The sequence below is a fragment of the Solanum verrucosum genome, unplaced genomic scaffold (assembly GCF_900185275.1).
Source record: "Solanum verrucosum unplaced genomic scaffold, falcon-dt-bn FXZP01000118.1, whole genome shotgun sequence".
Taxonomy (NCBI): domain Eukaryota; kingdom Viridiplantae; phylum Streptophyta; class Magnoliopsida; order Solanales; family Solanaceae; genus Solanum; species Solanum verrucosum.
The window spans coordinates 362441-380661 of NW_026020568.1; the positions used below are offsets into that span (position 1 = coordinate 362441).

The following is an 18221-nucleotide window of genomic DNA, read 5'->3' on the forward strand; positions in this document are numbered from 1 at the left end:
TTAATATCATTTTGACAATTATATCAATTCGTGTTTTACAAGTAACTTAGAAAGAAATTTATAACAAAGAAAAGAAAAAAGTGTTTAGAAATTGAAAACTTTGGGTATTTATTGTTTTTCACATTAATATTGGTTTAACAAAGCAACAATCTTTTTCAATCAAATAAGGAAAAATTACTTAAATACACAACACTTCTTTATATATTCTCAATATTTCCCTACTCTTTTACTAAAATACAAAAATCCCTTATTTTCCCCCAATTCAACTTAACCGGATACTTTATTAGTTTAAGTATCCGCCCGTTATTAATTAAAGTATCCGCGCTGCTATATTATGCATCCGCCCGTTAATTAAGTATTCGTGCTGCTAACAACTTAATAATTTAAGTATCCACTCGCTATTAATTAAAGTATCCGTGCTGCTATATTATGCATCCGCCCGTTAATTAAGTATCCGTGTTGCTAACAACTTAATAATTTAAGTATCCGCCCGTTATTAATTAAAGTATCCGCGCTGCTATAGTAAGTATCCACACTGTTATATTATGTATCCGAAAAACACTAAAAAAAGGGATTTTTGGTAATTAATGAAAGAGTAGGGAAATGAAGTAATTTCTTTCTTATACTATGTCATTTGCCTAATTTTTACATCAAATAACGTACCCATTCTTGTACGGCATTCAGCGCTACGTGTTTAAAAATCCGGACATAATTGATTACTATCTCAACTTGCAATAATATACATAAAATAATACTCTTTTTTGAATGTCTATAATGTTATTAAATATTTGTCAAATAGTAAGAAACATGTCAATTTTTTTAAAACTAGTTAAAAAAGAAAAATATGTCATATAAGCACTAACATTTAAGAAAAGTTGGAAAGAGTAGCTGTAGCAGTATAAATGAGTATGCAGTTGAAATCTTTAACTAACTAATTTATTGTGATGATAATGAATTTATCCAAGTTTTCATTAATTGTGAGCCACCAAGAGAATTGATGATACCCAACAAGTCTATCCAAGATTTAACTTGTATGGGCACCTATCGACTAATTCTATTGCCTGTGGATTTAACAACCACCGCAAGTTAATACTGTGTTTGAAATCGTGTCACGTAAAAAATGAGAAATTTAATTTTATTGTTAGATATTGCTGTAAAAAATAAAGGTATTTCAGACAAATAGGTTGACATCAAGGGAATTTTAGATCCGAAGGTAAGCGAAAGGTATTTTTGTACCAAATAAGATATTTTAGGCCCTTTTTCGTTCGGTAGTAAAATATGTTAATTTCTCCTAAAAAGATCTCTTCAACAGCAAAGCAGTTTGATTCCATAACCAAGCAAAAGGAGTGAACAAACAACCTAAATGTCCACACTGACGACAATTGCTCAGAAAAGAGCAGATTAAAGGTCCAAGAGATAAATTTCAACAATCTATACAAAAGAAACAGAAACTAATGTTGAAGAGACTATCAAGTGAATAAAAGATAAACAGAAGCACAAACGACTACGGCATCATCACATAACTATTTCCTCTTACTGGAGGAAACCCATGGTTAAACCAGTTTCCAAAGTCATTTTGAACCTTGAGGTCCACGAAAAGTTGTCTAAAGCTTAAACTATTAGACCATCCGAAAACATGTACTATTCCAACAAAGTTATCTAGACAGGACATATACACATTTGGCATGATAGCCAAATGGTTGACAAAACACCTACCCAACTACGATACTAGTTTTGATTAAATAGCAGCAACCCATCATATGCTTCAACAGAAACCATCAACAGTGACAAACTGGCTGGCAGCATTTACAGAGGTTTACTAGCAAGACTGACAAAATCAGTACGTGCCTTCTTTGTTCCTGCTTGAATGCCCATTAACTTAGACCTTAAACCATCAATTTCACGGTCCTTAGCCTCCTTCCTCGAAGTAGCCAGGGACAGTTTATCCTGTAATTCTGCAATTTGTTTATTGATCTCTTTAATCTCTCCATCAAAACGTTCTCTGTCCATATTATGCGTGATGATCTGGCTATCAATATCTGCAACCTGACTTTCAAGCTTTTCCTGCTTATCTTTCATCGACAGTAACTCAGTTAGACGATCTCGTACAGCTTGCACATTAAATCCATGGGTTTCCAAGTCGGTGAGAGTCTCCATGATTTCCTCAAAGGTGCTTCTAGGATCGTCATAGTGCAGTCTAGAAGTCCTCTCTACTATGCTTAAAAAAGTTACCATATAACCTATAGCTTGTCCTTCACGGGAGCTCTCTTTAGAGTGTTCCAATGGAGTGAAATGTGGCTTCTGAGGAATCCTCCTGAATATATCCATGGCTTCAATAGTTGACCAAAGTAGTGTATTTTTCACAAAAGGCAAGCTCTGTGTTTCAACTTGGGTTGCTGGAGTCCCATTGACAGGAGTTTGCATGGGCATGTCTTGTTTCTCCCTCATCTCAGCACATCGCTTCGGGCTACATGCAGGTGAAACTCCTGGAGGAGAAAAATATCATCAAAAAACAGCCAGAACAGGAAGCAACTAATGAAAGGTCAGTAGCTTACTTGATCCATCAATAGAAGTCGGAGCCTGTATTTCTTCAAACCACTTTGCAAGGGGTTGATCATCAAATCCATTGAAGGGTATTTCAGCAAGAACTTCCTCACCATTGGCTGCCCTGTTTGATTCAGCAGGTTTCACTCCAGAAGAGTCGGCAGAACCTACAGAAGGCCAATGGGAGGTTTTGAAAAATGAGAAAAGGGATGAGAAACTTAACAAAGAGAAGTGCAGCATATAAGTTGTTGCTCTTTGTTGCATCATATGAACTGTGTTCTAAACAATCTGCATACGGCATTCAAAATCATGCACCAAATTGCCATCATCATCCCCCCAAACTGTGACAACTACTACAGAAGCCATTACTCACCTTGAGCTTGAGATTCAATATTTACACTTTTTTGCTGTCGTTTTTCCCTCTTCACATAATGCTTTTCATGCTGCTGGGACGAAGACTGAACTGCTTTCTCATTTGACATTTTTTTTTGAGTCATCTTCTTCGTCCTGCCTCTTTTTCTGCTGTGCCCCAATTGAACCTCAAGTTGCTCCTTACCAACTTCATTTTCCATAATTGCAAGCTCGACATAACCTGAACTCTCATCTTTTGAATGATCTCCACTTGGTTCCATATCTACAAAAATAAAGCAGAAGACTTTCATGAGAAAACTGAAAATCAAATTCCACATCCAATTGAAAATCCAAGGAATGTACACAAATACCTGCTAGGGTTATTAAAGGTAGTTTCCTAGCTGGTCGTCCCCTTCTCCTTTTCTGACTACTGCCCGCTCCATCACCTAAGTGTTTGGTATCCTAGAGAAAAGACAAAATCAGAACTACAAAGCGATTTGAAAAAACCAATTAAAGATGATAAAGTTAGAACTACCAAAGCACACAACAACAAAGAGAATAGCTCGAGGGATATTATAGCCTTTGAATCTCTGCTTACCTGTACATCATCTATAGCAGCATCAATCTGCTTCTGATCTCCAATAGACTCCAAAGATTCATTATTAATCAGACGAGATCTTTTAGCCTTTGAGCTCCTAACCTTAGTACACTCCAACCCTATGATGACAGGAACATCAGTTTCTTTACGTGTAGAGCGTTTTTGAGTAACTTCAGCAGCATTTTCTATTGCAATACCCTTGTTACCTGTTGAGCAGCTCTAGAATTGTATTTAGATTTCAAAAGTACAATCAAGGTACCAAGGAAACAAATAATACCTCTTGAAGGAGATTTTAGGCCTTGCAACTTCTCAAGTGCCCCACTCTTTTTTACACCAAGTTCCTGACATCTCTTTCTCTGCAAAAAATTGGATGTGTGCACTAAGAATTTTTTCTTGTCTTTTTTTGGAGAAGTTAGATGAATGTACTGAGTAGGAACTCTCTGATTGACACAATTGGAAGAACCATATTGTAAATAAAGAACTTTCTTTGACCTTTCACAACCCAATTAGTGGTGAACCCAAGCCAAACCTCAGAAGGAGCAGCTCCGCTTGAAGGCAAAGTTTTTTGGCTCCCCAAAATGCACAAATTGGTCAGGCTCAAGAGAAATTTTCAAAGAGAGCACAAGTCACAACTAAAACAAGAACCCAAGAGGTAAAGTCTGAAGAGAGAGCAATCTAAAAAATCAACAAGAAGCAAATACTCATTTACAATTCCTCATTTGCCTGTAACTACTGAAAAGGATGAACAAAGGGAAAGTAGGGGGAGCAAGAAGCAATAACTTCAGCTCACACCAAATTCATTGGATTTATAGACCCTCCAGCAAGAGAGTAAAGCCATAGCAATCACCCCGCAGAAGAAACCTTCTGCTAGGTATATAATTATGTTTGGAGTCTAGGAACCTTTGATCTAGATTAGAAGATGGAGACTGCAGGTAGTTAAGTATCCTTCAAATGGATGGAGGATAGATGGAAGGGATGAAGAGAAAATTAAAAATAATAAAACGGAACAATCAAACCTTAAGAAGCAGCTCAACTTTCATCATTGCAGTAGGCTGAAAACAATCAATTAGGTGAGTTCTAAGTAAATGTTGAGAGTTATTGGCCTTAGATTGGGTCAACTGACTTATTCTTTTAGATAGTTGGAGGCAAAATAGTAAGCTTATGTACTACTATTAGAGTAGTTAAACCAGTATGCTATTATAGTCAGGTAAGAAAGGAAATGCAAAAAAAATAGATAAGCTGAGCACATTGAACATTCATGTTCCCGAGATTGGCTCGTAGGTTTGTTGGGGGTATCTCCAGCTTGAAGGGTTATGAGCAAAGCCAGACCCAATTAGCTCACAAGTGGTCAGACTAACTTGCACCTTGCTTCAAATAGAGTATTGGTACAAACAGGTCAGTTAGACACGATTCATCATCTGCCACGCTACTACTAAAACAGCATATAAGTTTATGCTTCAATGCTGAAGTGAATACTACGAGAAACATTTTCGCAAACAATTAACAGTTCATTTAACACAATATTATAAGAGATGATGTTGCACAGGACACAACTAGCTTTACTTTGTCCTTCTAGCAACACCTCACATTCCTTTCTTTATCAATTACAAGACCTCAAACCAGAGAGGTGGCTAATGGAGAAACAGATTCCTCCCCATAGTCGGAAGGTATTTTTATTGATCAAAAGCGCAAAAAAGTGACAAGTTTCATGTAGAGTGAAGCACAATGCAGAAATGAAGAGCACACTTCTTTGAATTAAGTGCACCATTTATGGACAATGAAAAGATACCCTACACATAGGAATTTGTTTAGTACTCCCTCCGTCCCAATTTATGTGGCACCATTTAATTAAGCACAAAGTTTTTATTTAAGAAATAAGAGAAGATTTAGTTAATTGGTATAGTGTTAAGTGGGATCCAATAAGGATAAAATGGGGATAATGTCATTAAATAGTTGTCACATAAGGAAGGTGACATTCATTTTTGGACGAACTAAAAAGGAAAGGGTGCCACATTAATTGAGACAAGAGAGCACCATATTAAGAAAATTTCAAATAAAATAACTAATTTTAGCATTCAATATTCAATAATGCTGATTATCAATCAAACTCGTCAAAGTTGACATTCAAAAAATAACATCATTATTTGAAGAGCATGGCTTCACCCATGAAACACACCAACACACTTCGCATCGCTTAATTTCTTTAAGAAACAAGGTGATGGTTTTTAATAGCACTGATCTCCACACACACGATGCAAGAAAAGATTTGGCAGTGAAAAATAACTTACAGTTCTGTTCTGCCAAGAACGGTTATGGGGTTGCTCATCTCCAGCTAAAGGTGCTGATATCTTCATTTCAGCATATTCAGATTTTGGGCTGGACTGACTGAAGGGACTCTTTGTACGGGGTTTTTTAGAAGGCTTTGAACTAAGAGTACATGCTTCAAGTGACATGTCTTTGGGCAGCTCTGGGGGCTGTGGAGATGCAGCATCACAATTGGGACACGCATTTTGCAATGTCTCCTCTGGTGCAACCTCATCAGTTGAATGTGGCTCATTAAGATCCTCTATAAACTTAATAGAATGTGGTGTTTTTTCCTCCGAGATCTCATTCATAATGCTTGATCTGCCAAGTGGAACATCCTTTTTTGGAATACTAGTGTCAGTGCAGTTATTGCTTCCGTTAGTTTGACAATCTGGAGGAATTGGAATGTCCTGAAAGTATATTTGGGTAAGTTTTAGCAATACTGAAGTAGATAATACTGAAGGGCCTCTCGAACAACACTGTATTTCAGCTTTGACCACACTAACAATGTAGGTCAAAGATCTTGAATCAGAAAGTCAACACAAACCTCACTCTAACTATTTAGCTTAATTGATACCATGTACTTTGCATACACAGTATAAAGTCTGATCAATTGAGAGCATTATCACATAAACAATTCTTAGCTCAAGTTATATTCACAATCAGATACATAATTAAGAAAGTGAAATAACTCAACAATGAATTAGACAAGGAAAAGACAAAACAACTTATAAAGCAAATGCACACGTAAGTAAATTTTGAGGAATACCCAATGACAGTAGAAGAAGATCATTATTTGTCTTTTGTTATACATATACTTTTTCAGAGGAAAAATTAAGCTAATTTGTACATCTTGCTCAAAGTCAAGGCAAATCTGATGGCCACATCCTGATACAGGGAATAGCTTGATAGGCACGATGCCAACTCCCAATGTAACAACAAAGAAAGGATTAAACCTTTCACAACTTAAGAATAAAGAACATCTCTTCAGAGTGTCATATGTCAAATACAGATGCATGGACTGCTTTCATATTTCAACTTAAATGAACACATTTCACCTGGATTGGTGTGGTTTATTACTTGGGGAAGAGGGGAGGTGGCTGCAAACTAAAACTGGTGCTTTGCTATTTACAACTTACAGCAGCAGTAGGATTATATAAGGCCAGCAATAAAACCACTTCCACCATTAGTATTATTATTTTGATACAAGTAAAACCACCACCACCACTATGACCACCAGGAAAGAAAGAACAAAGTAGTAGTCTGATTCCATAAAAGTAACAAGACCTGAAAATCAAAGGAATTCAAATGGACCATACCCGAGAGGTAGTAAACCATTGCCCATCTTTCCAATCCATATGAGGTCTCAAATCAGAGTCATTCAACTCCTTCTCCATGTTTGTGTGCTTAAAAAAGACAATATACCTACTATCAGCAAGCTCTCTAGTGATAACACCACTCCACCAGGCAAGATCATAAAATGCATCCACTTTTTCCAGCAAATTGAATTTCTTCCTTTTGATATGTGGTGGTAAAGGACGGATATGGAAGGAATCAACTGTTACTTTGTCAATAGATGCTTTTTTGTCGATTGTCCGATACCTCTCCACCAAAAAAGAGCCATTTTCTAAATGCTCAAGGACTTTGGATGGAAACCAAGCATCACGGCGGTCATCTCTATCGAACGATACTTCCACATTCTTTCCAACACTAAACATCAATGAGTCTGTTCTCTTTCGACAATTAGACATGACAAGATAAGAGGACAATTATAGAAAACAAGAATTCACGCGGAAAGAAACCTTACACAAGAAAAGCTAAGAGCTTTAAGTAGAAATGAAAACAATGCGGAAAAATTAAAGATGAAACAGAGGGTGTTTGGTTAAATTGAATGTTTGGCATGATCAAAGATGTTTTGCTGGAAAATGAATGCCTAAATGAAATCATTTTACTACCTTGAGATGTGAAACCTATTTCTCTCTAAATAAAGAGAAACTTACCTTATTACTACTCTAACACAAAAGTGTTACCAAAACACAATATATTGCCCTATAAATACCCCATTTTTCTACCCCACTCACCAGAAATACATGCAAGAAAAAATTATCTGTACCCACAACACCCAAAGACAACAAATTGCTGAACCCTAATAGAAAAAAACATACTGAAATGAAGAAACACACAAAAGAGACGGATACGAAATGATAATACCTGCTTCCCGGGTAAGACCCAATTCCCTTTGACCCATTGTTTATGAAGTCTCAGCTCGGAAACCCCAAATTCAAGTACGTCCGGTGGGTTACTGAAAGTCACCTGGTACCTAAAATCGTCAAGAACCTTTGTAATAACACCAGTCCACCAACCGTCTTTGTAAGACGCATCAACAACGTCGTGTAACTCAAAACTCTCAACAATTTCAAGCGGAGGCACCGGTCGAACAAAAGAAACATTCACCAACTCCCTCAAGGGTTTGGACCCAATTTCATCAGCAAGTATACTCCGGTACTCAACTAAAACTTTCTTCTTGTTTGAACCGTAATTAAGGATTGTTCCGTCAAACCAAACTCCCTTAAACCCTTCTTCGTCGGAAGTAACTTCAACGGTAGAGCCCTTAGTGAGATATTCCTGCTGCTGCTGCTGTCTAGTTCTTGTACCACCACGCATATTGTATTTTAGGGCTTTTGTCAAAATCCGAAAGGGAATTCAAGCCCTAACATGTTTAATTCCCAATTTCCCCTTTTCTTTTTTCCATTTTTGACGTCATTTTTTTTTTCTGAAATTTTAACAGTTGGCGCCAAAGGCGGGAAGGAACAAACAATCTGCCGATATTTCCTATGATCTTTTTCCCTTATATAAGCTAAGAGCTTTGTTCGATCTGTTTTATTTGTCATGATTTATTAATTAGAAGATGGTAATTTAAATTAGTAGAAATGACAAGTAAAATGGATCGAAGGGAGTAATTGGTAAATACTCTATAAATTTTACTTTTGCTTACTTTATTTTTTTAAAATTAAGAGATTAATTATGGTTTTTTTTTTAATGCATTTATTACTATATTTAATTTTATCTTTTTTTTAAGAGATATGTCAAACTAGACATAAACGAGTAAAAATAAATAGATAACATAGTTGGATAAGTTTGACGATATTACTAAAATCTTTTTCCTTATAATGAAAATAATGATTTGAGAGGTTGCTTCAGTGTGATGATGATAAGTAGTTGATATGTATAAAATGTTAAGAATTTTAATTTTGTAAATATGTAGTTTATGTATTTTGATAAGAGTAAAGAGTGCTTTGATGATATTTTCTAAAGTTGTTTTCCTTGTAAAAGAATTTAAGAACTCACTTTTGTGTGTGTGGTGGTAAATAACTGATAAATTTTAGATGTTAACAATTAATTTTATAAATAAATAGTATATATTTTGATGAGAATAACTAGTGTTTTGGTGATGTATTTTATAATTTATTTCCTTGCAAAAGAAAAGATCTAAATTTCTCTTTTGTGTGTCACTTCGATGTGGGATGATAAATAGATGATAAGTTTTTAATGTTGAGAATTTATTTTATAAATAAGTAGAAGTAACAACGTTTTGACGATATTTTTTTTAGAATCTTTCTTCTTATTTAAAAAGACTGAGAACTCAATTTTGTGCAGAGTGGCAAATAGATGGTAAGTTTTAAATGTTGAAAATTGATTTTATAAATAAGTAGTTATGTATTTTAATTTGATAAAAATAACTACTGGTTTAATGATATTTTCTATAAATTTTTTCCTTATTTAAAAATATTGAGAGCTCATTTATGTGTGTGATGGTAAATAGCTAATTAGTTTTAAATGTTGAAAAATTATTTGTAAATAGGTAGTTACATACTTTGATAAGTTACTAATGCTTTGACGAGATTTCCTATCATCTCTTTCCTTTTAAAAAAGTTTGAGAGATCATTCATGTGTGGTTAATATTTAATAAGTTTAAATATTGAAAATGATTTTATAAATGAGTAGTTATGTATTTTGATAGAAATAGCTAATGTTTTGGTGATATTTTCTATAATATTCTCTCTTATTAAAAGAAAAAATAAAGATTGAGAGTTCACATATGTGCGGTGATAATAAATATTGTAGTGATAAGTTTCAAATGTTGAAAATAAATTTTATAAAAATGTAGTTATGTACTTTGATAGAAGTAACTAATGTAGTTATGTACTTAATAGAAGTAATTAACTAACAGTTTTGTGCCACTTTCGTGCGTGATGGTTAATAGTTAAACTTTAAAAAAAATTAAGAAATAATTTTATAAATCAGTAATTGTATATTTTGATAGAAGTAATTAGTGTTTACGATGTTTCCTAAAAACTTTTTTTTAACAAAAAAATAAAGAAAGATTGAAATCTCATATTTGTGTCCACAAAAACTTGAGATCTCATATTTGTGTCCACACAAATTTCTTTGCATGAAAGTAAATACTAGTTTACAAGTTTTAAATGTAAAAATAAATAAATTTACAATTAAATAGTATACATTTTTGATGAAATAACTAGTGCTTTTGAAATATTTCCCAAAATCTTTTTCCTTATAATAAAAGATCTCAAGTTCCCATTGTATGTGTCACTTTCGACCATGGCGTTAAATAATTGATAAATTTTAAATGGAGAGAATTTATTTTATAAAAAAATAATTATGTATTTTTAAAAAGTAACTAGTGCTTTAGTGATATTTCCTAAAAGAACTTTCCTTATAAAAAAATATATTGAGAGCTTAAATTACTTTTGTGCATGATGTAAATAGCTAATAATTTTCTAATGTTGAAAAATAATTTTATAAATAAATAGTTATGTATTTTGATGAAGTAACTTGTGCTTTGGCGATATTTCCTATAATCTTTTTCCTTATAAAAGCGTTAGCTCAATTATGTGCATGTAGGTAAATAATTCATAAATTTTAAATATTGAAAATTGATTTTACAAATAAAGATTTATTTATTTTGATAAAAATAACTAGTGCTTTGGCGATATTTGCTACTGTAAAATCTCTTTCCTTATGAGAATAAGTTATAGAGCTAACTTCGTTGTGAGATGGTAAATAGATGATAAGTTTTAATTCAATATTTTGATAGAGGTAGTCAGTGATTTGGAGATATTTTCTAGAATCTCTTTCCTTATAATGAAAAAAATTGAGAATTATTGTGTGTGCCACTTCCGTGCGTGATGGTAATTGTAGCTGATAAATTTTATAAGTATAGCATTAATTTTATGAATAAATAGTTAATTTTATGGATAAATAGCTATCTGTTTTGATAGAAATAATTAGTGCTTTAACGAAATTTTCTACTATAATTTTTCTCCTTATAAAAAAAGTTTGAGAGCTCACTTCTATGAATGATGGTAAATAGCTGATAAGTTTTAATTATTGAGTTTACATATAAGAAATCGTATATTTTGATAGAAATAACTAGTGTTTTGGCGATATTTTCTAGAGTTTCTTTCCTTATAAAAATCGAAAGCACACCTGTGTGCGTGATACTAGAAGTAACTAGTGTTTTGACGATATTTCTTTGATTTTTTTTATATAAAAAATAAATAATATCTCACTTTTGTGCATGATTGTAAATAAAGGGTAAGTTTTAAATATTCAGAATTGATTTTATGTATAAGTATCTATCTATTTTTGATAGAAGTACATAGTGCCTTGAGTCTTTGTTTGGGTGGTTTATTGTAAACCATTGATAAGTTTAAAATGTAGAGAATTATTTTTATAATAAATAATTGTGTATTTTTAATAAAAGTGCTAAAATCGATAATAAACAATTGGAAAAGAAAAAGTCGATAAATTACTTTTGTTAAAATATTCTTAACATTGTAGATTCATAAAGAAAATAAGAAATGACAAATTTGGAAGGGAGAGAATGTTAAGGATTTTATTTTGATAAAAGGTATTTTATGAATCAAAGTATATTGTAAATTACATATATTGACGGCAGTGATTTTTTTTTACACTAATCACTACTCATATTATCATTTTTACTAGATGATCGATAAATTTGATTGTAAAAAATATATTTAAAATTACTAATTAAGTGATATTTTTATATAAAAAAAGATAGTTGAAAAAAATCTAGTCTAATAACAATAATGATGCATGGGATTCTCTTCCATAAAGCTCAGGTTTCTTCTGAGTGTGAACAAGATATATTTTTCAGACGATAATAAGACATTTAAGATGGAGTGAAAAAAGAATTTTTTTTGCACTTCTCATTGAATCATTGGTCCTAAAAATGTCTTTCCCAAAGATAGAAAAACATGCATCGATAAAGGGTCCATTTTACACTGATCTCCGTCATAATTTATACTCCTTTCATTTTTACTTCTCACATTTTGACTTAGCACATTTATTAAGAAAATAATGATTGATATGATTATTTTATCATATTATCCCCTATTAAATGATCTCTTGAAAAATAAATATTTAATGTTGAGAGTAAAACATAGATTTTTTTTTATTCATATTAATTATTACTCCATCCGTTCTTTTTTAGTTGTCACAATTTTCTTTTTGAAAGTCAAATCATATGAATTCTGGCTAACTTTTAAAATGTATTTTTTTATCATATTGATATGAAAAAAAATGTAATTTATAATAATTTTCTTTTATAATTTTAAAATATCTAAATTTTTATTTTCAATATTAAATTAATATAATATAATTTAATTTAATTTTAAAAATTAATCAAATTGACCCTCGAAAAATACTAAAAAGGAGTAATGAGTTTGCTCTAGCTAGCAACTTGCTAATACTCATTAGTCTTGGATATGCTTAAATATTTTGTAGTCATTGGTTTAAGTTTAAGAGCCTTTGAAAAAATTAAATGAAGATATGTTTTGAGTTTCTATTATGGTTGGCCAAATACATCGACGATCATTATAGAGTACTTTATTCGTTTTATTTGGACACTTTATTTCAATTATTATTTTAATTTAATATTCTAATATACAAAGTGGAGTTTGAAGAAGAGGAGTGACTCTTATTTTACCACTCTCTCTTCAAGGTAAAGAGTATATTGATATACCGCGAGTTTACGGTATTTCTAATACATTTCACTTACAAGTTGTGTGTGTCTAGCGTTTTATTTGTATTAGTTTTCATGTGTTTTTATCATATTTTGCAGGAAAGATGTTCAGGCGCGGAATTAAAGAGACATCTGACATAATTGCAGAAAAGGGCATCTACGGACCGTAGATTCATTGACGCTCCGTAGATGGTAGTCGTAGATCAGCAGCCAAGGCATGGAAGGCAAATCAGGGAAATCTGACCAAGTGTGGAACCACGGTGCCCATTGACGGTCCGTAGATTAATCTACGGACCGTACTGTTGATTCATAGATTGATACTGCGAGGGTTCCAGTACCTGATTTTTGAAGATTCAAAGTGTGGAGCTACGGAAGGGGATTGACGGACCGTCGATCTACGGTCCGTACTGCAGTTTCGTCGTTGTTGACACCCAATTTTGGCCCTCCACAATATGTATTGATCATCGAGCTTTTTCAATTTCAAACGATTTGAAATAATTAGCTTTTAATAAAAGTTGCAATGTATTTCAAGTTTAAAAAAAATAAATATATAGTTTTGTCACTATTTTTAAATTTTCAAATAATACACATATTTTATAAAATTATATTTAGTACATTTTATGGGTATTCAAAAATCATCTAAAAAAAATAATAACAATTTAGTTTTTCCTAAATATTTGGTTAATTTAGTTTAGTTAATTAATAGCTTATATTTTTGAGTTAATCAATTTATAATTAAGTTAATCATTTTATTTTGTTAAAATTAAGAAGCTCGTTAATTAATTAGTAACAATTCATCTTATTTGATCTTTAGCCGAATTCATCAATCATCGAATTGGCTATGTGTTAAAATTCCATTGGTTAAATTTGGTAATGCAATGAGCCATTTCGGCTAAAATTGCAATACTTTGGTCAAATCCTAAAGACCAAATGGTTTTATAATAAACCCTTTTCCCAAATCTTGGCCCAATCTCATACAACCCATCAGCTACATACAACAATACACACGATCAGCAACACCAAACAGTACCCGACTGACCCAGAACTCAAGCGCGACCCCTGCTGCGTCTTCTCCCTCGCGTGACCAGACGAGCAGAAACCCAGAAATTCCAGTAGTACGCGACGCAACTCTCCAAAATCGCACGTAGCCCGCGTCGTCCTCTCCCTCTCTTCGTACAAGAATATTCTCGATCGAGCCAGGTGTTTGCATCTCGCGCCTCGATCGTCCTTCACTCAAAATCAACGCCTCTCCATTCAAACTCGTACACTAACCAGTTGGCAACCCTTATATGTTAAGGGATTTTTCAAAAATCCCACATCGAAAATCTTTCCAATTTTTAGAGATTTTAGGCCCTATAAATAGGCCTTCTTCTCACTGTTCAAAGGGGAAGGAGGAAAACCTGAGAGTACCCCTAAAAGGTTTGGGAAACCTTGGTTCAATAGTTCAATTTTTGTGGTTGTTCGAGTTGAAAGGGGTGGTGGAGTCGTCTTCTCAACTCGTCGTTTTAGCTCGCTGCTCAGTGAAAGGTAATTCTTCCTTCTTTTAAATATTTTTATTATTTGGTTGTGTGTTGAATGACTGGATTAGATCAGTTTAGTTGTTGTATCTGTTAGTAATTTTGATTTTTGGTTTGCTGTCCATTCTGATGTCTTAGTAACTAGTAAAACAACTAATTTTCTTGTTTGTCGTAGATACTGTTTAGTTCTTTGTTTATATTTTATGTTTAACATTAAATTCATATTTGCTAAAAAGAGGATGGTTGATAGCTAGCATTACTTCACCCTCGTTTATGAAGAGTAGCTCTTATGTTAAGCTCTATTTGTTCTTATTTTGACCAACAACTTATTTATTCTGCTAGCTATTTGTTTTTCTTTTCCCTTCTTAGCATGTTCACTAAAAGAAAAGTAATAATTGAGTTTCATATGCTCCATATGGCTGGTTGTCTTAATCTTTGCTAAAGTTTGTTTGGAATTTATTTAACATTCTCTGATGTGTCTCTCTAGTATCGCTTATTGTTACTTTAAAAATGAATAAATTTAGCTAAACTTTGTTGAATATAGTTAGCAATGGGTTCCCTTGTTTAAATAACAGTTTGTGGAATTCTTAATTAATTAGCTGCTTTAGAGATGTTTTAGTAGGGTGATTTGTTGCATTTAATATTGGTTCTTTCATCCTTAATTTCTATTTAGTTATATTGATATGCTATTTGGGTTAGCTGCTAGCTGGCTATTATAGTTAACTTTAAAAATCCCCATGATAGTAGCGAATAGCCCATTTATGTTTACTATGTGTGGCCGCGTGCGTTGGCTAAATGAATAGTTAGTTGCATTTTGCTCATTTATTTCTCCCATGTTCATGGATCCTTATTGTCTGACCATAATAAAATGAATTTGAATTATTGCTCTATTCAAACTCGCTAATCCTTATTTCGTTTGTTTTCTTTGTGTGAACTTTCTTGTTCGAGTCCATTTGGATTCTCCATTGGTTTGCATTCAACTCTCTTCGAGTCAACCTCATCGGAATCGTGAAAGGGAAGCTAATATTAATGGGTCAAATCCCAAATCAGTGGCAGCAGCTAAGTAGCGGTGTAATGGCAATCCCAAATGGCCGAAAATTGAATTTTGGGATTTTAAAATCCAATTCAATTGCAGCAGTAGCAGCCAGCAGTCCCAAACGAACTAAAATTGGAAATTTTTGGACTTTAATTAGTCCAATTTACAGCAGTAGAGCAGCCCGCAAAGGGCTAAAGATTTTGGAATTTAGGACTTAAAGGTCCAATTTGAGCATAAGCGACAAAAGTGGTCCGAACATTAAGTCCAATGGCTTGATTTGGAGACATGCTCTTTTCCTTTATTTGTCTTATTATTTGTTTATTGATTGATTGTGAATTAACGCTTTATCTAATTTAGATGAATCCTTGGGAGTTTTTTAAAATAACTTTTCTATTTCGTTAGTTGTTTACTTCAAATATCTAAATTTTCAAAACCCGTTTTAGTTAAGTCACTCTAAGCTTTCAAGACTAACTTGAGAATTATCTTATATTCTTTCATAGTTAGTATTTAGCTTTCAAATCCACGCTTAAGTTATTGTGTTGATTTTTCGACTCAAAAACTTGACTCGGATAAAATGTTAAGTTAAATTATTATTTTGGCACTTCAACATTTGAATTATTTCATTAATTGGGATAATATGAATGTACAAGTATCAAAAGATTTCTCATTTATCAAAAAATAAATATATATATATAACAAAATTAAATAATAAAATAATAAAATAAGATTTTTTCAAGTAATTTAAGTTATCTTTTCAAATTAGCCAACCTTTAAATCCGTCGGTTAACCGCGTGTTAGCGGATTCTCTAAGATGCCTAAACCCTTCCTTAGAGAATTATTTGAACTCTTACCCGACTCTGGTTTATTAAATGTTTTATTTAAAATATTTCCTTTCAAAAAATTCCTTTTAAAATGGTTTTCTTAATTTTTCCTAAAGAATTAAGTGGCGACTCCAAATAACTCATTTTTCCAAAACATAACAAAAGTTGCCAAAGTTGCGAAATTGGTTTCGAAACCTTAGTTTTCGAAATCAGGTCGTAACAGTCGTTTGCTTCAGAGAAGCTGATTTTTGGAAGTTGAAATATTTTCTAAGTCCTGGCTGACGGAAGGGACTCACGGACCGTAGATCCATTGACGGTCCGTGAGTCAGTCTCGTGGAATGAAGACGCGTGCCTGTAACAAACTTTCCTTATTTTGTTTCCCTTTTTATTTATGACTTGTTTTCTATAAATAGGGATGTAAACCTCATTTTTGGGGGTTAGACATTATTATTCTATTCTAGTTCTTGACTTGGGAGATTAACTTGCAACTTTAGCAATTATTAATTTCCTTAGATCGTTTTGAAGATTTTGGAGTTGCAATTCAAGTTGAATTTCTGGGTTTATTACTCTTGTTACGTAAGTTTATAATTCTTCCATCTAAAACAATGAATTGTAGTCATATGATTATGGATAACTAAACTCCACAACTAGGGTTGTGGGAACCATGAGCAATTAACAAAGTATGAATAGTAAATAAGCAATTCTTGAATAGTGTGGTGCATGCATTGATAATTCTTTCGTTTAGAAGTCTTTTTAGTGGTTGCAAATGTTAGAACTCGCCATGTTGCTACTTGCCGGACCAAGGAGGTAATCAACAAGAAAAAAATTATCAACATAGATTTAGTGTGATACTATCTAATAGGCTAGTGTCGATTGGTGCGAAGTAATAACTAAGCCAAACATCGATTATGATATCTAATACTCCCTCCGTCCCTATTTAGTTGTCCACTTTAGAAATGACACACATATTAAGGCAACAATGATTAGCATAGTGAAGTTACAATTTTGCCCTTATTAATTATGATTCCAAAATAAATTTATTCAAGATAACTAATTAATGTTGGGGGAAGTTTAAATTTTCAAGAAGTTTAAATGAGGGTATAATAGGAAAATTTTTTTTGTCCTTTCTTGATTTGTCAAAATGGACAAGTAAATAGGGACATCTAAAAGAGGAAATATGGACAAGTAAATAGGGACGGAGGGAATATGAGGTAAATGTAAGGGTTAGTAAAGTACACACACGTAGCCGGACCAAGGTGTGGGGTGAAATTCTCTAGATGTCGGACCAAGGATTTAAAGATACCTAACTTATCACTTTGCATGTAATACAGTAAGAAATGATTGCTATTACTAAGATTACTGCGTTATGAGCCTCTTCCTTAGGCCTTCAAGGAGGAAGCGGCTTTTTTCCAAAATTCCGGGGAAAATAGCTTGTGGGAAACACGGATACCCTAGTTATTTCACTCATCTTGATAACAACCCAAAACTGACTTTTGATTACTGATTATTTATTGAATTCTTACAATTTGTTCTACAAAACCCCCCTTTTTTATTACTTGTTTCTGGAAGTAATTTGACTAATTGAATATAATTGTTGGTTAAAGTCTAAACCATTTTCCTCGTGGGATCGACCCCAACCTACAAGTTGGGTTCTTTACTTGATAACGATCGCTTATGCTTCTTTAGGAAGGTGTAATTTGAGCGTGTCATATACTTACGAAAGATCTTCAACTCAAACAAATCAAAGCAGTGATCAAAAGAAAAACATGACAACTAATAGCAAAATGACGTGGAGCATATATGCAAAAAAAAAACTGTAACATTAACAAGAAGGTGCAGTCACCTAAACACAATTAGCCACATATGATAATTAAAAACTCAAAACTAAAGACTACATGAATGTGTTTTTTACTACGATCGACAACAGCTCAACCCAACCAAAGACTGGAATAAAGCTAACCTTTTACCCTTACCCACAACCTCC

At 33.0% G+C, this 18221-nt stretch overlaps 1 protein-coding gene across 3 annotated transcripts; it reads right to left on the reverse strand.

Moving 5' to 3' along the window:
* Positions 1-1589: 1589 nt before the first annotated feature.
* Positions 1590-8549, reverse strand: LOC125810430 (DUF724 domain-containing protein 6-like). 3 transcript variants are annotated; one of them, XM_049489916.1, is made up of 9 exons: positions 8009-8549; positions 7117-7530; positions 5782-6207; positions 3771-3849; positions 3494-3612; positions 3267-3357; positions 2918-3178; positions 2556-2711; positions 1590-2486 (listed from the first exon to the last, which is right to left on the reverse strand). In XM_049489916.1, exons 1-9 carry the CDS (start codon positions 8459-8461, stop codon positions 1807-1809), a joined length of 2679 nt encoding a protein of 892 aa, XP_049345873.1. In that variant the 5' UTR covers positions 8462-8549; the 3' UTR covers positions 1590-1806. The 3 variants fall into 3 exon arrangements, with proteins under 3 accessions (XP_049345873.1, XP_049345872.1, XP_049345874.1); XM_049489915.1 differs by having other exon boundaries at positions 3494-3699; positions 8009-8547; XM_049489917.1 differs by having other exon boundaries at positions 3494-3699; positions 7117-7523; positions 8009-8452.
* Positions 8550-18221: the final 9672 nt, after the last annotated feature.